The sequence below is a fragment of the Falco peregrinus genome, chromosome 6 (genome assembly GCF_023634155.1).
Source record: "Falco peregrinus isolate bFalPer1 chromosome 6, bFalPer1.pri, whole genome shotgun sequence".
Classification (NCBI taxonomy): Eukaryota; Metazoa; Chordata; class Aves; order Falconiformes; family Falconidae; genus Falco; species Falco peregrinus.
In genome coordinates this window covers 34,226,391-34,247,403 of record NC_073726.1, presented here as the reverse complement: position 1 = coordinate 34,247,403, position 21,013 = coordinate 34,226,391, and the positions used below count along the sequence as shown (strand labels likewise).

The 21,013-nt window shown below is 38.9% G+C and overlaps 1 protein-coding gene across 8 annotated transcripts in view; it reads right to left on the bottom strand.

Annotated features, from left to right (window-relative positions):
- Window positions 1–1,677: 1,677 nt before the first annotated feature.
- Window positions 1,678–21,013, bottom strand: part of KCNC2 (potassium voltage-gated channel subfamily C member 2) — a 109,192-nt gene continuing 89,856 nt past the window's right edge. For 3 of the 8 annotated variants that reach the window (XM_055808734.1, XM_055808735.1, XM_055808736.1), the window contains 3 exons: window positions 11,148–12,078; window positions 8,574–8,741; window positions 1,678–4,737 (listed from right to left, as the gene is read on the bottom strand). In XM_055808734.1, the coding sequence (XP_055664709.1) occupies window positions 4,601–4,737; window positions 8,574–8,741; window positions 11,148–12,078 (1,236 nt within the window). In that variant the 3' untranslated portion in view covers window positions 1,678–4,600. The remainder of the gene's footprint in view (window positions 4,738–8,573; window positions 8,742–11,147; window positions 12,079–21,013) is intronic. The other 5 variants (XM_055808737.1, XM_055808738.1, XR_008747864.1 and 2 more) reach the window with 5 other exon arrangements.

The window sequence follows — 21,013 nt, the reverse complement described above, 5'->3', positions numbered from 1 at the left end:
GCACTAGTTTACCTTTCAGAAAGATGCGCATTTTTGACATTTTGACTTTACAGCTTTGAAAGGCAAAGAAGGAACAGCGTTTGGTAAATTGTCTTAATGGATGCATTGCTTCTAAATTCATTGCTTGTTTATCTAGTATTGAATTCTAACCCTCAAGTCTTATTTATATAAGGATTAAATAGGTTTTTTTGACTTTTAAAGCAGGCCCAGAAATGCCCACAACTGCCCCTTGGTGAGTAATTGATCCCCAGGATACCCACACTCACACAGCATCTTCCTGCTTCATCCAAACCTCCTTCCTCCAGGTGCAGTTTTCTTCTGCAGGGCTGAAGGCTTCTGGGGGGAGGTCAGAGAGATCTGTTTGGCGTAAGCACATCACACTGTGAGAACCCCCTTTACAAAAGATCATTGTACCCACTCATTTTTAAGGGATGGCCAAAAGAGGAAGTGAATGTACATGTGCTGCCCGTCCTTTACACAGTATCTGAGACATAACAACTGCATTACCCTGAAGAGTGAAATCTAGGTTCGAAGGCTTCCTCAGTCTAGGAAAGTTAAACCTTGGTGGCCTGCCTCCCATGAAAATGCACTTGCAGCCCTTCTTGGGCCAGAAGCAGAGGAAGAACCGGAGGGAGCTAGTCTTTGAGGCTGGTGGTTAAACCAACTCTTCCTCTTAGAACAGTCAGATTTGGGTTGTAGTCTCAAGACACTTGAATAGTTAATGGGCTCACCTGGAGCATAAGCTCCAGGTGTGTTTTAAAAGACAGCATTTAAACACGGGTTTGGTTCTCTACGGGAAAAATAAGTAGCTGCAATCAGGATATTCTGGACTCAAGGTCCTGTGTCGGTGGAGGTCCATCCAGGTTTACACTCCTTACCATCCAAAGACAGTAGGTGTCAGACATCATCTGTCCATCAGTGGTTTCTACAGTCTTGCCCAAAATGACACACCACCTTTTCTGCATCACATCTGGGGCTCTTCATTGTCCCCATGCAGCACTGAGGAAAGCCAGATACCTCTCTCTGGGTGCTTAGGGGCAGACATCAGACCTGTGTGACTGGAGCCAGCTGTGAGCCTTGTCCTGGCTAACCACTACCCCTCTTCTTCATGTGGGTACTCCTCACAGGTCACAGTAAAAGCAACTTTTAACCTTTGGGCAAACTGAGCACATAGAGCTTTTGTGGTATATCACTATAACACATATTCCAAAACTTGAACACTTCTTGATCATGTTTGCTGGAATCTTTCTTACAGTCCAGTACCTTTTCCAAAATACTGTGGTAACAGTCTCTCAGATCAGGTGTACAGCTGTACTAGCTCCCTCACCCCTCTAAGACACTCTGCTCATGTATACAGGGATTTCACTGGTTGCCCCAAATACAGTACTGGACTAGGAGTTTTAAGCAACCATTTGCCACCTCTTTTTAGGTTGCCTTCACACCAGGATACAATAAACCTGCCTTGAGTCTGACAGTATCTAGCCCAGCTACAACTTCCACAGGAGCCATGGGGTCATTAACAAGCAGAAAGATTTTAAATTGTTTTAGAAGCCAGATCATGCTAGCTTTTGAATAAGCTCCTTATGTACCCCAGGAAACTGGTTTGAGAATTGGCATGGCCAGTGGCAGGCAGGGGACTGATACAGCTAAAGAAAGCGCATGAGCCACTTCAGAAGATATGTTCCAAGTTCCTCCCCAGGTCTTTTGCCTTTTATTCTCCAATTCAGGTTATTACATTTCCACTGGTTTCCACCAGGGTTGTGCATGCACCTTGACATGTTCACAGAAGTTCCACAATACAGAGTTTCACAACTGGGACAGGTCCCTACAATCGGGACACCAGGGTGACAAAACAGATTCTGGAGAATTTCCCACTGAATAGGATGGAGAGAACATAATTACCACATCGTAGCACTACAATGCCTCATAAACATAGAATAGACTAGATCCATTTACCACAAAAATCACAGAAAGTAACTCATCAAAGAATATATCTTTTATGTAAAATATACATTTGTAGGATATAATTTTAATACATCTTTTATACTTACTGATATTGGGTTTGCAACACTTTGAGTTACAAAAAACAAACAAACAAACCCAAAATAATCTTGCTGCCAGAATTTTTTTTCCCATAATACTTATAGTTTGAGGTAACAATGAAAGAAGACTGTGTGCTGTGAACAAAGTCAGTGATGTTTGCCTGCAGTCACATTTCTGTTATCAAAGTGAAAAGTGAACTTAAGACTTGGCATGTACACTAGAATTCATACAAATATAGGTCATGGCAAACTGAGAAAGCAAGGACGTATGCAAACCTACTCCGTTCATATTTGTGTTTGCAAAATATACCATTATTATGACAGAAGTCAAGACAGATGTAGTTTACACCACTATCATTATTAAGTGTGTGTCTGTTTATGATCCACAGCACAGCTTACTGCAGGAACCAGGAATACACACAGGGGTGAGGGTCTTTGCATGGAGCCTTAGCAGTGATGACTTGAATTCAGCTTTCCTTGCTATAGATAAAAACTGATATTCCATGCACACGTTTTATTTACAGCTGACTCATCAACAATGACTAGTCACCCCTTCCTCTGGCAGCAGTGATCATAAGCATTCTTTAATCTTCTTTAGCAAGCTCTACTTCGCATGTAAAGTCTCAGTGACCTCCTCAAGGCGTGAGTTGTTTATCAGGGCCCATTCAGCAGCAGCAGTCTTTTTCCAGTACAGTCCTTGGTATGGCTAAATTCCATTGTCCCTTTTTCAGCAGTCAAAAATCCATGATAAATTCTGTACAACACTGTAGTTAATATAACAGCAGCACCAGATATTATATTAATCCTTTTGCTAAAAGCTGTTTGCAATTATCTCTCTATTGACAACGTTTTACCAAAACTAAATTAATGTACATCTCTAAATATCAGAAATGTATACTTTGATAAATACATTATTGTACAAGAATTCTGACATGCAGATCATGCTGTTGGGCTAGGCTATATACAGAAGAACATGTTACATGGTCAACAATAAGTTGTATTTCTTTTCCTAACAAAAAATAAAACATGACAATTGGGTATTATTCAACAATCTCAAGGATCTCTTAAGATTTCAGTTGTTATGTTCTTCCCCATGTAGTTCTAAAACTCTATGGTTTAGGGAAATTTTTCCTCACCAGCCCAGAACATCAAATCTGCCATTGCATTTGTCCTGTCGCATAAACAGAGGTTAATATTGAATGAAAAAGCCACTAGAGGAAATACAGTTTCAGAACTGTAATGAAAGTTGGTTGCTAAGAAGATTGATGCAATAGGCAACAGGTCAGGACTGTAAAGCCACTACGAAAACCCACTTGAAAAATCTTCAGAGTGCTCACATGAGTTAGTCTAGATGATACTAACTTGCACTTGAAAAATATATGTACTTGTATCTATACACATAAGTATAGTCCATATGAAAAAAAGAGAAAAGGAGAAAAATATCCTTAGTTAAGCTTAAAAGAGGGGGCATTTTAACAGTATCTCTGTGCTTTATGGAGACAGATGGAGAATACAGTAGACAGGTTGCAAAACAGACAGACAAACAACATATAGGACAAAGCACCTCAAAAAACATTGAAGAAATTTTTGAAGCTCATGAGCCAGAGGTATAAGGCTGGTCAAAAACCCGACTTGAGAACTACTACCCTCTTACAGTGGTAAAAAAAGCCCCCAATAATCTTCTCAATTTTACTTGGTACTCAGCCTTTGAAAATGTGGAAGAACCCTGGAGTAGAGAAATTACTACAGTACCAAGCAGCACTTGCTAGCTTAAAATTGCAAGTCTGGATGGCGTTTACCTTTCTTGCATGTTTTGTGCCTTCCCCAAGCCATTAAGAAAGAGATCTGGCTTCTGCTTGCGTGTAACCAGTAATGACAACCTCTTTGCAGTTATCTGTGTGCAAACAACCGGAGACATTCAGAACTCTGATACAGCAATCCAGTACCAAAGTAAGTTAATCACAAAATAAAGCCATTTATAAACAAGTAGATCATTAAAAATAAAGGAAAAGGTTAAACAAAGGAAAACAATCCCACATGCAGACCAGTTTATCAGTGCTTTCATTTCAGCAGGATGGTACAATGTGAAAACACACATCCAGAGCCCTCTGTGGTCTCCGTGATCAGCAACACTGCTTGTCAGGTGATGGAGACAGGATGGTCCATGCAAATGAGCAGACCCTTCAGAGCAGACATCTTCAGAATGGATTAGAGTCACAAGAAATGGAGGTTCAATGGAGTGACTGACAATTAGTTGGAAGCACGTTATTTTAAGTAAATCTCCCTGAAAATATGCTTATTTATTGAATATACTGGCCAACGGCATCCACTGTCCTTTTATTGCCACAGGAAAGTAGGACAATATAGTAGATAAAAGGAGAAGCACTACCTTAGGTAATCTTTAAAAGCTACCCAAGTGGCATTTCTTACTACTGACAGTTATATCATGCAAGAGTTATACCATATTTGTGGAGCCTATGGTTAATGCTACATTTATTTCCAGTATGTGGTAAACAATATTTGAATTAATACTATGTAGCCGATTGATGCCATCTGGTTTACAAGATGGAAGGGATGGGAGACCGAGAGCGCCTTAGAGGACAAGGTGAGCTGTAGGGTGATGTTACTGGAGACAGTCGCAGAGCATTGCCTGTCAAGCCAGCTATGTTGTTTAAGCTTCGAGATTTTTCATAGCCTTGTATGAGAAAATGCACAGACATCAGTTGAATTCAGCCAAAAAATAGACAAAGACAAACAGTACAATGTAATGTAATCCAGGGAGCTATCTGGGACTCAGAGGGAATCTGCCTGCAAAAGAACTCAATGCTGAGACATATTACTACCAAAAGATACTAATAAATAAAATTATTTAGAAATTAATGCAGCTATTCTTTCCCAGAAAATTAAATAGACCATCACAGAAGAGGTCTGACCTGCTCTTCCAGATCCCATCCTGTAGCCCATGCTGCTCTGCTGGCTTCAGCAGAGTTGCACAGATTGCAAGATAAAGGATCCCAACAAGCTTACTGGGTGAGCTACCTGGTTAAGCATAATCAAAATCTCATTAAGACAGACTATAAATACTTTTAGAATTATATGATCTCTGCTAAACCCAATTCCTAATAAAGGATGCTTTTTCTTTAAAAATAAATGAAGCCAAACCCAGATACATTGCATACAAAATATGTGCAAATCACTTCTGCAGAGGACTGAATGACAATATGGGAAAGAAGCTCCATCATCAGAAATATTAACCCTAAGACTTTGTGTCTAATATTAAAGTATAATAAGATAGCAGAGTCTGACATATTTGCAAATGTCTCCTGATTGGCAAATTTAAAACACCGTATTTGTGCTCTTTCTCCAGCTGACTCAAATGAAATAAATGGTACTAATCCACATAAGCAAGCAGCAAATAATCAATCATTAAACGAGGCAATCACATTATGCTTTACAATTTGGAGAGAACATTGCCCTTGCAGACATTTCTGTTCACACACACTGTAGGCTCTAGCTACCTACTTTTTGCTACATATAGGTTGTTCTCACCTTGTAGGGGCTATGGGGTAAAGCAACGGAAAAGCACTGCCATTCATTATACCACTATCTTCATACTCAAGTATTTTCAATAGCACCTGAATAAGACCACTTATGAGGAAAAGGATCAGCCCATCAGTCTAGAGGGAGATATCAGCAAGGAAATACAACAAAGATGAAGCCAGACAGGACCTCACTCCTCAAGTGCATGGATACACGCTTCACTGCAAGCATAAGAAGTCCCATTGACTTCACTGGCACTATCTATTTCCTTGAAGACAAGCATGCATGTAAGCATTTGTCAGGTTAAGACATTCAGGTACAAATCGCTTACAGTGAAATACTGAGTCTTTTCCCACAGAAACCGTAAAACGTCAGTGACAATACACCTAAACATTACATGGGATGTCAGCAGACATTTTTTGTTTTTCTTATTGAAATAGTTACTGGCTCAAATTCCAGATCTCCAGATAACAATCATTTGTTAGCATCTTCAGGAAAAATCGTATCTTAGGTTCTCTCCTAATGACAACTAACATACTTCTTACTTACTGAGAACTGCATACAGTAAAACTATACTTAAAGCAAATGTATAACCACATGTCTGCTAAAACATTGTGCAATGTTCTCTCCAGATTGCAAGGGCAGGCTAGACTGTGATGCTTCACAGACTTCTGATACATTTCATAAACAGCCTCCAGTTTCTGAGTTTTTATCGATATTTACACAGGTTAGAAAGAATCATGTTTGAAAGAAGAATTGAGGGGAAGCACAATGCTAGTGTCTATACTTCACCTCCCCTATAAACATAAAGCTTAGCCCAAAACACCCCCCCCACCACCCCCTACAAAGCAGGTAGCTTTTTTACACAGAAACTAGGAAAGTATTTTTTTAAAATATTTTTCCTGCTACTTTTCTAATGATAAAAGCAAAGAACTGTTAGAGGAAGATGATAAAGATGCTAAAGAAAACAGGAACTCCTAAAAAATGAAAACCAGATACACAAGATGAATAGATATAGAAGCACGATCCAAAATTGGTACCTTCCAGCTATTTTAGTGGGGTTTGGATCAGCGCTGAATCAATAACATCTTAGAGATAGAGATAAGGTGTTAATGCAAAAAAGCTCAGAATAAATGATCATTGAACACAACCAAAATAACCAATCCAGGAACCAACCAAACAAGAAGGATGTACCAAAAGAAAGGAAAAAAATAAAATGAAAAAGCAGTAGACGATGTGTGAATTAAGTTCAAGTATTCAAAACCATTTGGATGCTACTTGAAGATGTTTTCTGCTTATGAGCTAAATTCCCCACACTGTATAAAAAAAAATTGAAATCCAGTAGCTAAAACATTTTAGCCTAGACTAAGGTTATCACCACAGCCAGTCAAAGAGCACATTCCTCACTGAGAAACAGTCAATTCTGCACTCTGAAGCCCCATTTCCCTAGTAAAAACTATGAAACAATTTTCTTTTGAATCTAGATTTTGAAATCAAAATGTTCACATGGTTCCAGTATAAAATGTGGGGTTTATTAACTAAATATATGTGATCTGCTCTAATTATGGTCATGGCCAAGCAAACAGCACTGAAATATTTATACTAACATTCCTAAAACAAGTCAAGAAGCTTATCTTACAAGATGCCACGGCAATCTGCCTTATTCAGGTGTTACTGACCTCCTCAAAAAGGAGGACTCTTACCATTAAAGATATTTTAAATGATCCTAGTTGTGGAGAAGGGAGCGTGAGATATATGCTCAGTGGAAAGTGTCATAAATCTGTGCAAAAACAAGTTTGCAGTGAAGTCCCATTTAATCTAAACATTATATATGGGAATACAGGAGCATAGAGACAATAATATTTTTTACAAATACTATATACATTGAACTCTGGTTGTGTATTTGCATTCACAGGTTTTACCTACCGAGCTCATGCTCCTGAAATGTGGAAAAAAAAAAAAAAAAAAAAAAGGAGGGGGGCCGGGCAGGGGGCACAGAAAAATCTCAGCCAAAATTGTCCAGTTCCACATGGGTACTGCACATAAACTCCAAGATGAATGACTGCACATCAGCACTCAGGAATGTGAAACCTGTTGGAATGACACAATTTGCCAAGAAACCAAAGCAATTCTTACCTGAGGAAATCGCAAGACTACCACTGGCACTGCTATTTTGGGGCTATGCCCTGAGGTTAGTTTTGCAGCCACAGCCAGCTGTAGCCTGATGTGGTAGCCGCACTATCAGTCACATTGGTGATACGTATAGCGACAGAAGGTTTTGCAGACTTCGCCTGGGGAACCCAATCCTACTGAACAGTGAGTGAGTAATCAGATCTGAAGAGGCTGAATAACTAGAAAGGCATTTTTAGCGCCTCGCAAACATTGTTTACTGTGGCTGAATTCTGGTTGGGGTAGACAGGCACCTTTTAGCAGCAGTGGTGTATAACAATGAGGAAACATTTTGTGGCACTATAAACTCAAACTTTTCTTTGAATGAAATTAAATAGCTCCTCATATGATATGCTTTGTTGTGTTCAGAACAAAAACGTTGCTTACTTCTGACATTTCAACCTTTTCAGTGTAATTTATTCAGCTGTAATTTTTACTGTTAAGTGCAGACCAAAGTTATTAAATTATTTTGTTTTTATTTGTCTTTTAGACAAATTTGTCTTTTAGAATGACAAGTGGTATTGACTGATGAGTGGTTGAATGAGCAAGGTCTGAATTGCAGACTTTTCTGTTAAAGGCAACAGACAAATGAAGACACAAGTGAAATGAGGGTCCAACATCAAGCACATTTTGTGAAGACTAAAGGAGGTAGGTGTTTCTAAAAGGAAAGCAGGAAAAGAATGACTATGCATAAAGAGAAAAGATACATTGTGAGTACAGTCTTTCTCCTAAGAGCATTTTGCACATCATCTTGCTTTAAGATTGCTTTTCACAAGCACATTGCTGAGTAACCTTTTATGATCTAATGAAAGAAGTCCATACCTTTCCTGATCCCTCCATCAGTAGCACACGTGTAATCACCTGTTGTCAGTAGGAAACATGTTCCCCCTCTTCTGTTTTTGTCTCTTGTACTAGAGCGTCTGATGGGAGGGAGCCTTTCACCAGGTGAGAGTGGCTGCTCACTTCCTGCACTGTCTTCACCTGATAACACTGGTTAAAGCACCATGCCCATTTACAGACAATAATGAATGAGGAAATGAGACATCACAAAGAGCTTATGCTGAATGCCGGATATTCCCATCACTCAAAAAATAGTTATAAGGTAAATCATTAGAAGAAAACAAGATTGCAATGCACCATTAATCAGTACAAAATAGCAAAGAGTATATCTTTTATTCAAGAACAAATGATCTTTTGACTTTCCTCTTCTCCTTTTAAATCTCATATAAAGTTATACTAAACTAACACAAAATCAGAAATAATCAAATCAAGGCTCAGTTAGTAGCCTATTATGGACTGTAATTTTTCAGAGCACAGTCAGCCTTGGATATTTCAAACAAGTATTTACTTTTTTCACTACCCTTTTTGCTAAACAAGAGGTCATGTTAGTAATTTTTACTTAGAATATGTTTTTTAGCGTATTTTAAAGACAACCCCTCCCCCATGAGGGTTAAACTTTCAACATTTGGCACTAAAACCTGTTTAATAACACACTTAGCGTTCATTTCTATACTTAACACACACTGCTTGTCATCATAAGTATCCAACATTAAATGCTGTCTTTGGTCTCTGTAGCTCATTTTGTCAAACAGCAAAACTCTTACCTCTCCTGATTTGGCACTCCTAAAGGACTCTTTTAAAATTATGTACTATTTCAGATTCAGGCCACACTTCAAGAAAAAAATCTCTGCTCGGTACAGCACATAACAGGTAATGGCATATTATTGACTACAGCTTTACCTTTGCATTTAAACCCGAGCATGTGTTTTTCTGAACTGGTAATGCAAGGAGCTATATTCAGCCTTGAAGTTTTGCACAGAATTCCTAGTGGCTCTAAGAACATTCTCTACCAGAAATAAAGCTACAGTGCACGATATGAATGCAGTGGCATTACTGAAGAGAAAGTTAACACTTTAAATGGCTCCTTTTTGCATATCTGCTTTCTCCCTAACTTCAAGGATTATAACACCTTGTAAGTAAAGCTGCGGACACAGAAAAGTGTCTCTTTGGTCTGATCACACTGAGTCTCCTTGATTCTGGAATACCTTTAATAGAACCTGATGGCATGAAAAAGCTGTTATCATTAACACTTTAAAGATGTCTGAAAGTGTGTATCAGCCAAAGCACTATAAAACTAACTGTATTCCACCCTCAATGTGAGTCCTTTCAAGGGTTTCCATCCTCTTAAATATATTTAGGATGTTCAAAAAGCTGTGTCAACTTTGTCTGTGAACACTCACTCAGAGACTGAACCCGAGCTGCTTTGAACATAAATGCTATTCAGTAACAGAGCAACAGACCAAGATGGATAGTGTTCAGAGACTGATTTTCCAGAGTCTTCTTTTTACAAAAACAGATTTCAATTACTGAATGACACCAGTCATGGGTGGTTTTGCTCTTATTATTCTTTAGCAGCTTTCCAACAGGAGTCTAATGACTAGTATGGGCACTTTGTAATCAGATTGTGCTTGGCCTAAGAATAAATACATTCAAGGAACAAACAAAAAAAAATCCTTTCTGCTAAAAAATTTGTTTTAACTATACTAAGATAAAATTTACTCTTTAATGTGAAGATATATGGAATATGGGGCAGTGGCTTGGAGGGGCAGAGGCTGCTATTTGATATGCATTTTCACAGCGATTAGCACAAAATATTCCTTATCCATCATTTGGAACTCTAACAAATAAGTTAATATAAATCACAAAACCCAACACTAATAACGATGATATTGCTAGGGGCTGTCATTTTCATTTTTTGTGAGATATTTTACATCAGCTATGCTATTATCATTCAATTAATAGTAAATATCATGCAATGTCTCATCTAGCACAGATGAAGGAGGTTCTTCTAGCCAGGGAAGCAGAATGCCAAATGGAAAGCAAGCTAGAAAGATAATTCCTTATTTCCTTTGAGTGCTGGGCTTTTGATGTAAAGCACCTGCTCCTTTTAAATGACTGCTTCTTTGGAGGATCTTGCTTAACAGGCCACGATGTGGCACAGGCAAAGCTGACACCAGAGACAGACACTGAGGCAAAACACCATGGAGTCCAACAGGGTGGGACACGGTGGCTACTCAAATAGTCACAGTCATGCAGAAAAACAAGAAACATCCATACAACGCAACAAACAACAGGCAAAAGAAAAGGTTGATATCATCAGCAGGAAAGCATTCTCAACGGAGCAAGCAAAACTGTATAGACCAGCTACATAGAGGTTTGGGAACATTGCTATACCTACTTTGTCCTCTATGAGACTGACACACGCAAACACTGGAGGGGAGAAGGGTGGGAGCTACGTCTCCTCCTGGCAGAAAGACTGACTGCTTTCTGACCCCTACCGAACATACTGGTCTATAAAGTGTTTTCAGAGGACATGCATTTCCAGTGGGGTCTTACCTGATGATCTGTTGTGCTCCATCAGCTGGTTGTCCTTGCCCAAGCAGATGTCACCCTGTGTGCTATTGCAGGCCATGTTCAAGTCTGTCTTGCAGAAGGTGGGCGAGCTGGCTTGAGGAGCAGGAGGGATGTGCTTCTTCCGCTTCCTCGGGAGCTTCTGCTTTGCCATGGCCAGGGAGTAGTACATCCCAAAATTGTTAACTATCACAGGCACGGGCATGGCTATGGTGAGCACCCCTGCCAGCGCGCACAGGGCTCCCACCAGCATGCCCGACCAAGTCCGTGGATACATATCCCCGTATCCCAGGGTGGTCATGGTGACCACAGCCCACCAGAAGCCGATAGGGATATTTTTGAACTGTGTGTGCTCACTCGCTGATGGGTCATTAGGCTGGGCTCCCACCCGCTCTGCGTAGTAAATCATGGTGGCAAATATCAAAACACCGAGTGCCAGGAATATTATCAGCAGCAAAAACTCATTGGTGCTGGCTCGCAGAGTGTGGCCCAGCACCCTGAGGCCCACAAAGTGCCGGGTGAGCTTGAAGATTCGTAGGATCCTCACGAACCTTACCACCCTGAGGAAACCAAGCACGTCCTTAGCAGCTTTAGAGGAGAGCCCGCTCAGGCCCACTTCTAGGTAAAAGGGCAGGATGGCCACAAAGTCAATGATATTCAAGAGGTTTTTGATAAATTCAAGTTTGTTGGGGGAAAAAACAACACGTACTAAAAATTCAAATGTAAACCATACCACACAGACTCCTTCCACATACGTCAGGGCAGGATCTGTCTCAATTTCATACTGTGGCCCAGTTTCTGTCCCGTTGACAACCTGCTCGGTTTTGTTTATAATAGTATTGAAAGCCTCATGTGTTTCCAGGCAAAAGGTCGTGATTGAAACTAGGATGAAGAATAAAGAGGCAAAGGCGATGAACTGAAACAAGAAGAGGGAAAAGAGACATCAGAACTGCACAGCTCTTCACATTAATACTAATAATGTCAGTGATCTTTACAAATCTTTTACTGATTCATCCCCAAATGATTCACAAATTTGTATGCATAAAACTTTGCATCTAGGCCAGAGGAGAGCAGCAGACAGCTCTGGCACGTGGGCCGGGAGTCCAGGAGCAGGGAAAGTCTTGGTGATGGACACCAGGACAGGCTACAACTTGTTAAGAAAGTGTCAACAAATTCTTTAATCTGTGCTGAATCATCTGAATTCCACTCAGCTGTCAAGATACCTTACACACAGCCGCCATACACACCCACTACAGCAAGATTTAAGGCTGCCTGCTTCTCACATAGTGGTAAATAGGGTTGACCCCAATGGTCTTGAGATTACAGATCAGGAATGCACACCTGGCCTGAAGGGCACCTCAGAGGGTCCTAGGAACAGATCCAAACACTGGGTTTCCTTTGGATGTTCAATGACTCACAATTACAGGATATTTACTGATAGAACATGCCTTCTGTGTTACAGGTAGACTTGGTTGCACAGCCTGTTATCTTCAGAGTCATCCATCACTCACACTCTCAGGCAGGACTAAGAGTAAACCTGGCAGAACCTCTCTCACTGTGGTGGCAGAGCTTTGCCAGTGTGTTGGAATCCACAATCCTGCTATGAAATTACAAATCCAGGACAATCTGAACAAATAGGGAAATACAAATTTAGTTCTAGTGAAGGCACATGAATAGATAAAATACAGTTAAATAACCTGGAGGCAGCCCTCACAGAGGATTGTTAAGGACTTAAAACACATTTACAGCCCGATCTTCAACTCAGTCACCACAGTCAAGCACTGAAGAAAAGAGAATGTCCAGGACAGGATCTCAAAAACACTAACACTAAGCCAAACAGCTGGAGTGGGAGATAAATTTTCTTCCACCCAGTAAAACACACCAAATGGAAAGGTGTTTTGAGGGCAGTTGTTCCTTTGGTGCAAAGGTTAACTTCTTTTAAGGGACAATACATTACCACCATATTAGCACTCCAGCAGCAATAGTGTGGTACATGAATACATGATGTGTTTAAATTGCTCCCTGAGCCAGGATTTATAACATGTTATCAATGTGTTTGTTATTCTGGATTTTCAGCTTAATAGACATTTTATAGCCAGTATTATCCTGAAAAAAACCTCTCTAAAGACTCGAAGATTTTCGAAGGTGTTAGGGGCCCAAAGAGACAAAAAGATACCTAAACAAGTTTTTGAAAATACCTAGTGCTTATGTGCTTCCTCACATACCTAGCAGCTTGAAAGTTGATCATTGTGTAGTATCAAGAAAGAAATACCTTTCTTTCAAAATGGCAGCAAATGACTAACCCTTTTGGCTTTGGATTTTTATAATTTTAAACTGTTACTTGCTAGTAAAACAAAAATATATGATAGGGATCTCAGAACTTAAGGCAGGCTCTTCATCCTTTTTAGTATCATTTATTTTAGTAAATAAATGATGTATTTTATGTTTCCCTTAATACTACTTACAGACCACACAGTGTATCACTCTTTCAATCCATTAATTCCCAACCTGAAATTGAGCATCTTAAAGAAGCCCAGCAAGTAGAAACAAATATCATATCCGCTGCTACCACCTCACTGGAAAAGGCAGCTCACAGTCCGGGTTTGAGTGGTACAGGCAAGAGAAAATACGGCAGCAGGATGCTGCTATGTTACTACACCAAAATCTTGAATCTCATTGAAAAAATCTAGTTGCAGGGAAGACAGAACAGCACTCATACGCAAGAATGCCTCTGTTATGTCACTTTAATCCAGGCTGCAACATTGCAGCAAAAGTGATTTTGTGTACTTCGGGTATCTTGGTACTAAATCACCAAATTCAGTATTAGCACTCAGATTTAGTATTATGTGGAGTTCATTTAGGCTGGTACAATACTGAATGGTTGTGTTTTTCTAACAGACCATTTGTGAGACAACAAAATGTTTTCTCCGCAACAGTTAGGCAGAATTGCTTTTATTCTGAGAAACAAGTTTAAATTTGCAATGCGGGTCTGGAAAATTTATTATATTCAGAGTCACAGGATATATCTATCTATCAATCAAAAACCCCCATATGTCTACCTATATCAGAGATTTGCAGCTTGTTTATGGCTTTCTTTCCTCCATGAAACAAAGTTATTACCCCAAGCCCCTCAATTACAAACACCCTAAATCTGCTATCTTTCAGAAAAGACTGACTCAGGGACCAAGCTGAACACTCATCATCCAGTGTGAACTTCTAGTCACAAGCTAAGCAAACAATCCTACGCTGCCTGGCTTATTTTTACCGAAAAGGCTTTTCTGCCTTTGCCTTAACAACAAAACTGCACGTTCATAGCTCATTGAGTCCAAACAACAGACACCAACATATATAAAAAAACCACAATCTTGTGTGAGACAACTAGAATCAGCAAATACAACCAGATTTATATAACCTAAGTGATTTAATCTCAGCAGATCTTTGCAAAACTTCTCCATAAAATGGATATTTATCACACTAAGCTACTGGTGGGCTAAGAACGACCCTTGGGAGGCTCCTAGAGCATCCTCCAGCATCCTTCTACACAGTGAAGGAGGGAAAAAGCAAACAAATCTCTGAAGACTGAGGATCACTGAAGCAAAGTCAGCACTGTAGTTTGCAATGTGGGTGGGAACTTGTAATAGATAAAATATTGGGCAACCTCTTCAACAGCAACACTTTGGGGATTTCAGACAACTGTGAACATTTTTTTGTCTGAAAAGAACAGGAAATTACATTCAACCTGGCCAAACTAAAATTTACCAACAATTCTGCTATAATAAGGATTGAGCGTGTATTCAATAACGCCCTTAATCTAACAGTAGGTAAATAATTAGCACCTGTTTCTGGGCTGTGTTTCAGAAAGAGAGTCCATTCTGGTTCAGATCCTTTCTGAAAAAATGCCAAATACCAAGGGATTAACTACAGGTAGAACTGCCTGACAAGCTATTTATTACTATTTTGCTCAACACTGACATTGTGAAAGGCCACACTGCACTTGGCATGCAGCAGCTGGCAAAGATGAAAGTTTTTAACTGTGCTCCTACATTCAACGGTGCTTTGTTATCCCCTAAAGGAGAAAGCCATTCAATCATTTCCAAAAGCCGCTGAGTATCCTACTCTGTTATCCTAAAGGCAATCATTTCTCAAAGGTTAAAGCAAAGGCAAGAAAAAACTATTAATCTGGTGACAGATTTCTTGATAATCCTGTAATTTCCTTTCAGAGCAATGTAAAACAATGAAATGTATATCTTGCCATGCACGTGATAGCATATACATCACTGATTTTGAGCAAAGACCCTCATTCCTTTATGTCTTGTTGCATTTTTAAACTGTAAATTCCTTGGATCAGGACATTCTGGACAGAGCTTACACAGCACCTAGGCATGATGAAACCTCATACACAAGAAGACCTACGAAGTTACTGCAACAGTCAGAGGGTTCAGAGAACATGCAAGAAGAAAATGAATGGCCAATGCAAGAAGGAACATGTTATCAGTCAAAGAAAAATGCTTAGGGATTTACATTAACACAGATACTTCTTTAGTTTTACACTACATAATACTAGGCAATGAGTTGAAAAGAGAGCAGTTGTAATGATAAAAATGAAATTAAGTCATGTGCTATCGTCACTCAGTGCTTTCTGCTTCATCCTAATTCCGTCTCTCTCATTTTGAAGGTAATGAGCCTCTGAAAACACATCCATTTCTGTTCATGTGGGCAAGCACTACATTTCAGACAGTCGTTACAGATCCAAACTCCCACATTCTCTGGTGGATGGGACCAACCAAGTTCTATTCCTCAGTCCTGCTAATGTCGACAATAACTGGGGTACCACAAGCAACTTTATGGTTTCAGTTTCTTTTTTCTTTTTCTGAAGCACACAAATATAAAAGGAGTTAGCTTGATCAGCATTTCAGAAAGGTCACAGCAAGGGACAATTTTTCATTTGAATCATTAGCAATCTTTCTTTCACTGTGAAGTTCTGCAAACTCAGGGTTTGATTAGTTACAAGACAAATTCAGCCTTGGTATACAGCGAAACAGCTTAATTGAATCCCTTTTTTCACACAAAGATTGTGGCCCAAGCACACGGCTTCAAACTCTTTGGAAAAAAAGTTGAAGAAAAATTTTCAAGATACAAATAATCACAATCCCTTTCTCATTTCTTAAAATTCTTTAAAACTAGTTGTTTCTTGTTTGCTTCAATGGAAGAGATACAATTATCTTTCTTCATTTAGGTTTTCTTTTTTCCCCTCAGGGACAACAATTTTGTAAGTGTGAGAATGGTTGTTCAGACACTTCAGGGCCACCAGGCCAGCCTTTTTCAAAATGGGAATTAATACAAATTGAATTAAAATGTTCTGCCCATTTTTGCCAGAACAGAGCAGTTAAAAGTTACAAAAAGTTCAGTATGCAATAGGCAGCATGCAGAATGTTCCTCATTAAGTAGTTAAAGCTCTCAGTAGGCTGCTGATTCCCTCTGCTCACATTTTGAAGACAGTGTGCACCCAATTTTGTTCATGTGTGTCAGCATCACATTTCAGTCAATTTCGGTACAGATTCTAGCTCCCTAGTTGATGGGATCACCAGCCAAGCTCTGTTGCTGAGTCCTGCTAATGTTCACAGTAACTGGATTAATCATCTACAACCTCAGTTTTAATGAAGCACATAAATCTAAAGCAAGTGTCAGATGCCTGCATATAACTCACTGGAAGTAGGAAACATTATGGTTCCTATTTTGAATTCAGTGTCCCATGGGGAACTGAGTTGCTCAGAGTTTAAAGCAATTTCAAAAATTACAACCAATTCTAGGACTGTAAATCGAACAGTCTGTGGATGATCAGAACTTCTGTGTGTCCAATGTTATGTTTTAACTTGCACATAGCTCCTATAGTGCCTTGAAGAAATTGTCCCTTTAAAAAATGTGGCTGTAAATGACCTGACAACAGTCTTGTAGGCCATGTCTGGATTTCACGGTACGAAAAGGCACCTGGTCAGAAGATGCTGTGGCTCACCTCTAACCAACCTGCCCAAATTTCCTTTCCAACACAGACCAAGACATAGGACTGATTGCATGACTTGCTGTCCTGTGATGGAGTCAATTCTAAGGTTTATCAGTTTAGACACAGCCCAAATAAAAGAGCATCAGAGCTAGAAATCAATCCTCATGCTCAGGTGTATTACTCATATTCACAAAATCAGACTCATACTACTCTGCATTCAAGATATGCTCTATCTGTTGATCCCGCACCCTTAAAACAGGCTATTTCTACACATTATTTAGTATTCCAAGATGGATGAGTCATAGTGAGGAAGTTAATACACAGTTAACTGTTGGTAGTCACAGTCACCCTTACTTCTTGTTTCATAGTTAAGTTTTGAATAAAATCTCTCACAATATTTCAGTATTTTCCCAGAAAGAATCTGTATCCCGTCTGGATACAACTTGTTCTGGGGCTGGATCTCAACACCTCCTCCTTCAACTCCCCTCACTGTGCAATGCATATTTTTTAACATGAGTATTCAATAGCAGCTTTTAAGGTTCAGTTAGTTCATTTGACTCTCGTTCCAGTACTTAGAAGGTTTGCCCTTGACACACTTGACTACAGAAAAAGAAAACTACTGAATATTTAATAAGCCCTTGGAAATACAACATTTAATATTCTTTAATGCAGGTACAGAATCGCCTTTAAAGAAAAAAAGATTACAATGTTACTTTAAATAAATACCTTCACAGGCACATTATGAGACTTGATACATGCATGTGGCTGGAATTTAAAACAATTTAAAACACCCAGTAATCTTCCCCACCACACTTTGTAGACTAAAAATACAACTATAGAGAGATGGTCACAGAAAAGAGATTGTCTTTTATTTTTTAAACAAATCAGCTTTGGAAGCTTGCTCAGTATTGAAACCAAAATACTTCTTTCATTACGAAAGATGAGGTTACTGAATGACTTAACTCTTCCTGACCAAAACAGCAGTAGGGGAGTTTCCACAGTCATCAGCTCTTTGCTTGCCCAACAGATCATTCATGCTGAACACAACCCTCAAAACAGAGCAACTTTTCTGTTGGATAACAACATACTTAAAAGGAAAGATGTATTTTTTTTAATACTATACTTATTTTGAAAAATCAAAAATAAATTTCCATATTTTCAAGATTTAAAAATTATTTCCAGTGATGTCGGTCCACATCTGTTAGCTTAAGCCTCATCTTTTCATAGTTCAGAATATGGTACAAATTATTTGAAAAAATTATTGATTCAGTTTCTTCCTCTTACTAGCCCTCTCACCACTAGAGGCAAGCTGATCTATGCATTAAACACATCTAATCTCACTGACTACAAATATTTAGTCAGATATATTCATCAGAAGACTCTATTTTACAGTTTTTCTTCATATATACTCTAAAGACTCAGTGATCAATGCTATTTTTTAGAATAAGACAGTTATAAGGGGTTATACCAAATTAAATATTCCCACCATAAACGTTATACTCTGACTTTTTTTTTCTCTCAAGGTTCAGCAAAGAAAAGTCTTTGTTCCTGTAAATCTTCCATATATTTGTTCCATAATACTCTCCACAAGCCTTTTTTATTCTTCCAGAAAGTCAAACCCCCGTTACTTTGTGGAAAGCCCTAGTCTTCTCGGAGTGAGATGCAGCCAAACAGGGAACAAAGCCAATGTCACGTCCAGTTTCCAGTCATAACTAACTTGCGATGCTGATCTTTAAATCTAGTTTTATAGTTGCTTAGTCATATAAAACAAAAAACCCTAAAAATTCAATGTAAAAGATTTGGGTGTTCAATGGAAATATGTTTCAACTATGGATGTTACTTAAGCAGAAAAAGAAACTGCATTTTTAAACTACATGGCATACTTCACTCTAATGAGCGTCAACTAACATTGGAATGAAATCACAGATTTGGGCATCACTTCCAGCTTTAAGGAGAGTTGTGTCTGGGTTTAGATTTGACAATTGTCCTCTTTTCTGATTTTAACACAATAGATTTTTTTCCCTTTGCTTAATTTCATCTAGCTATCAGAAGATTACCAACATCATCATGTGATTTCAGAATGAGCTCTTGTGATGACCCTAACTCTCTATATGGTTTAACGTTCTGTGCGGTGAAATTTAAATTATCTCACCAAACAGAACATCTGTTTCTTCACGACTCAAAGTTGCTATTCTTCCTTAGCTATAAGCTCCCCTTGGAACATTTCATTTCACGAAGAAAAAAACCCAAAAAAACGTCACATATGTTTTTTTGGTGTGAAGCATTTTCAGTGCATTGCATCTGGGTATACTGAGTAAGGAAACCAAATACTGCCAGTAGCTACTAACCAAACTACTGGCATTTAAAATGTAAACTCAAGGCAAATATGCTATCAGTTTGCTTCATCACTCATAAATCATAATCTCTCACATTATCACTCTCCAAAGATTAAGGGATGGATACAGACACAGCGTTTTACATAAATCTTCAAAGGAAAAACAAAAACATGATACATGAGGTATCAGGCATTGAGACCAATTTAATGACTCTCAAAATCTGTCACTCATTCTCTTTCGGGGGGATAAGGCGGAATGTCAGCATTAAGCTGTTTTTTAAATGTCTACATAAAGATTTAACAGCCCAGCCTTAGCATCCTAATTGGGAAGCTCTGGACATTATAATTTCTCAACCAACATCAAGCCACAGTTGGTAGAATGTGTTTTTGTTTTCATCCTGTGAAAGTTGTCTACTCTTTTCAAAACCCCAGTACAGTTCTTCCTCATTTGTACTCTCTCCTGCTAACATTACTTGGCATTCAATTTAACAGTTAACATTCTGCTGCTACAATTCTACACATAATCATAGTTGAATGAAAAAAATCTATATATCAATACAATTTTATTGATATATTGTTTAAGAACAGCCTATAAGTAATATACTATGCATAGATTTATAGTGGGAAAGTATTTACAGCTCAGACTGGCTACCATCTGTACGTAGTAGTGGGAACACAAATGTTCTCTTGCTTGCTCATTCTTTTCCCATTTGTTACAGTTTTACAAAGCAGTTGTCTTTCATTACCAGCTGGAGCACAAATAAAAAGGTTATGAATGCTTCTTTTCATATTCAGAAATCCAGGTCTACAATTAAGTCACTCTAATTCAGCTGTCAGGTAAATCAGCAGCCTGACACCAGCCTGACCCAGATACATACTCAACCCAACAAATCTTAGGCATGTCTACATTTAAAGCAGATCATAAAAAAAAAAAAGTTAAAAATTATGCTGCATTTTAATTGCATTTAAGTGACATATATCTTCTCAAAGGACTCAAAACTGATTTACAAACCTACCCTGATATAGACACATGTTCTGCTGTTTAGCAGGGAAAACTTTTTCACTGCTGAGGAACTGGAAAGAAGATGTGACAATGTGTTCCAGTGGCAGGGCCACACTTCATGCACTGGGAGTCCCCAGGACAGGATTGACCTGCTGCCCAGGACATTCCCTGATACTCTATCCCTGGTTGCCTCACATCCAAGGAAACTACTAATTTCCTAAATGACCAGTGCCATTTCCCACTAGACAAATCATAATCATCTGACTTTGTTGTCCCATTGAGCTGCTAAGTCAAACCATCATACCGACACACAATATATATCCCACTGTCTTTTTTTTTCCTCCTGAAGACTCAGCAGAACTGCTTGAAAAGCAATTATGCTGCCTCCAGAAGCTTCCTTTTCCCATCCCCTTGAATTTATCAAGCTTGTTTCACTTGTGATCTTTCTGAGCAGTGACTATCGCAGCAATATTTTAGGTTTTACCGCCAGTTGTGCTGATTTTTTTTAACCA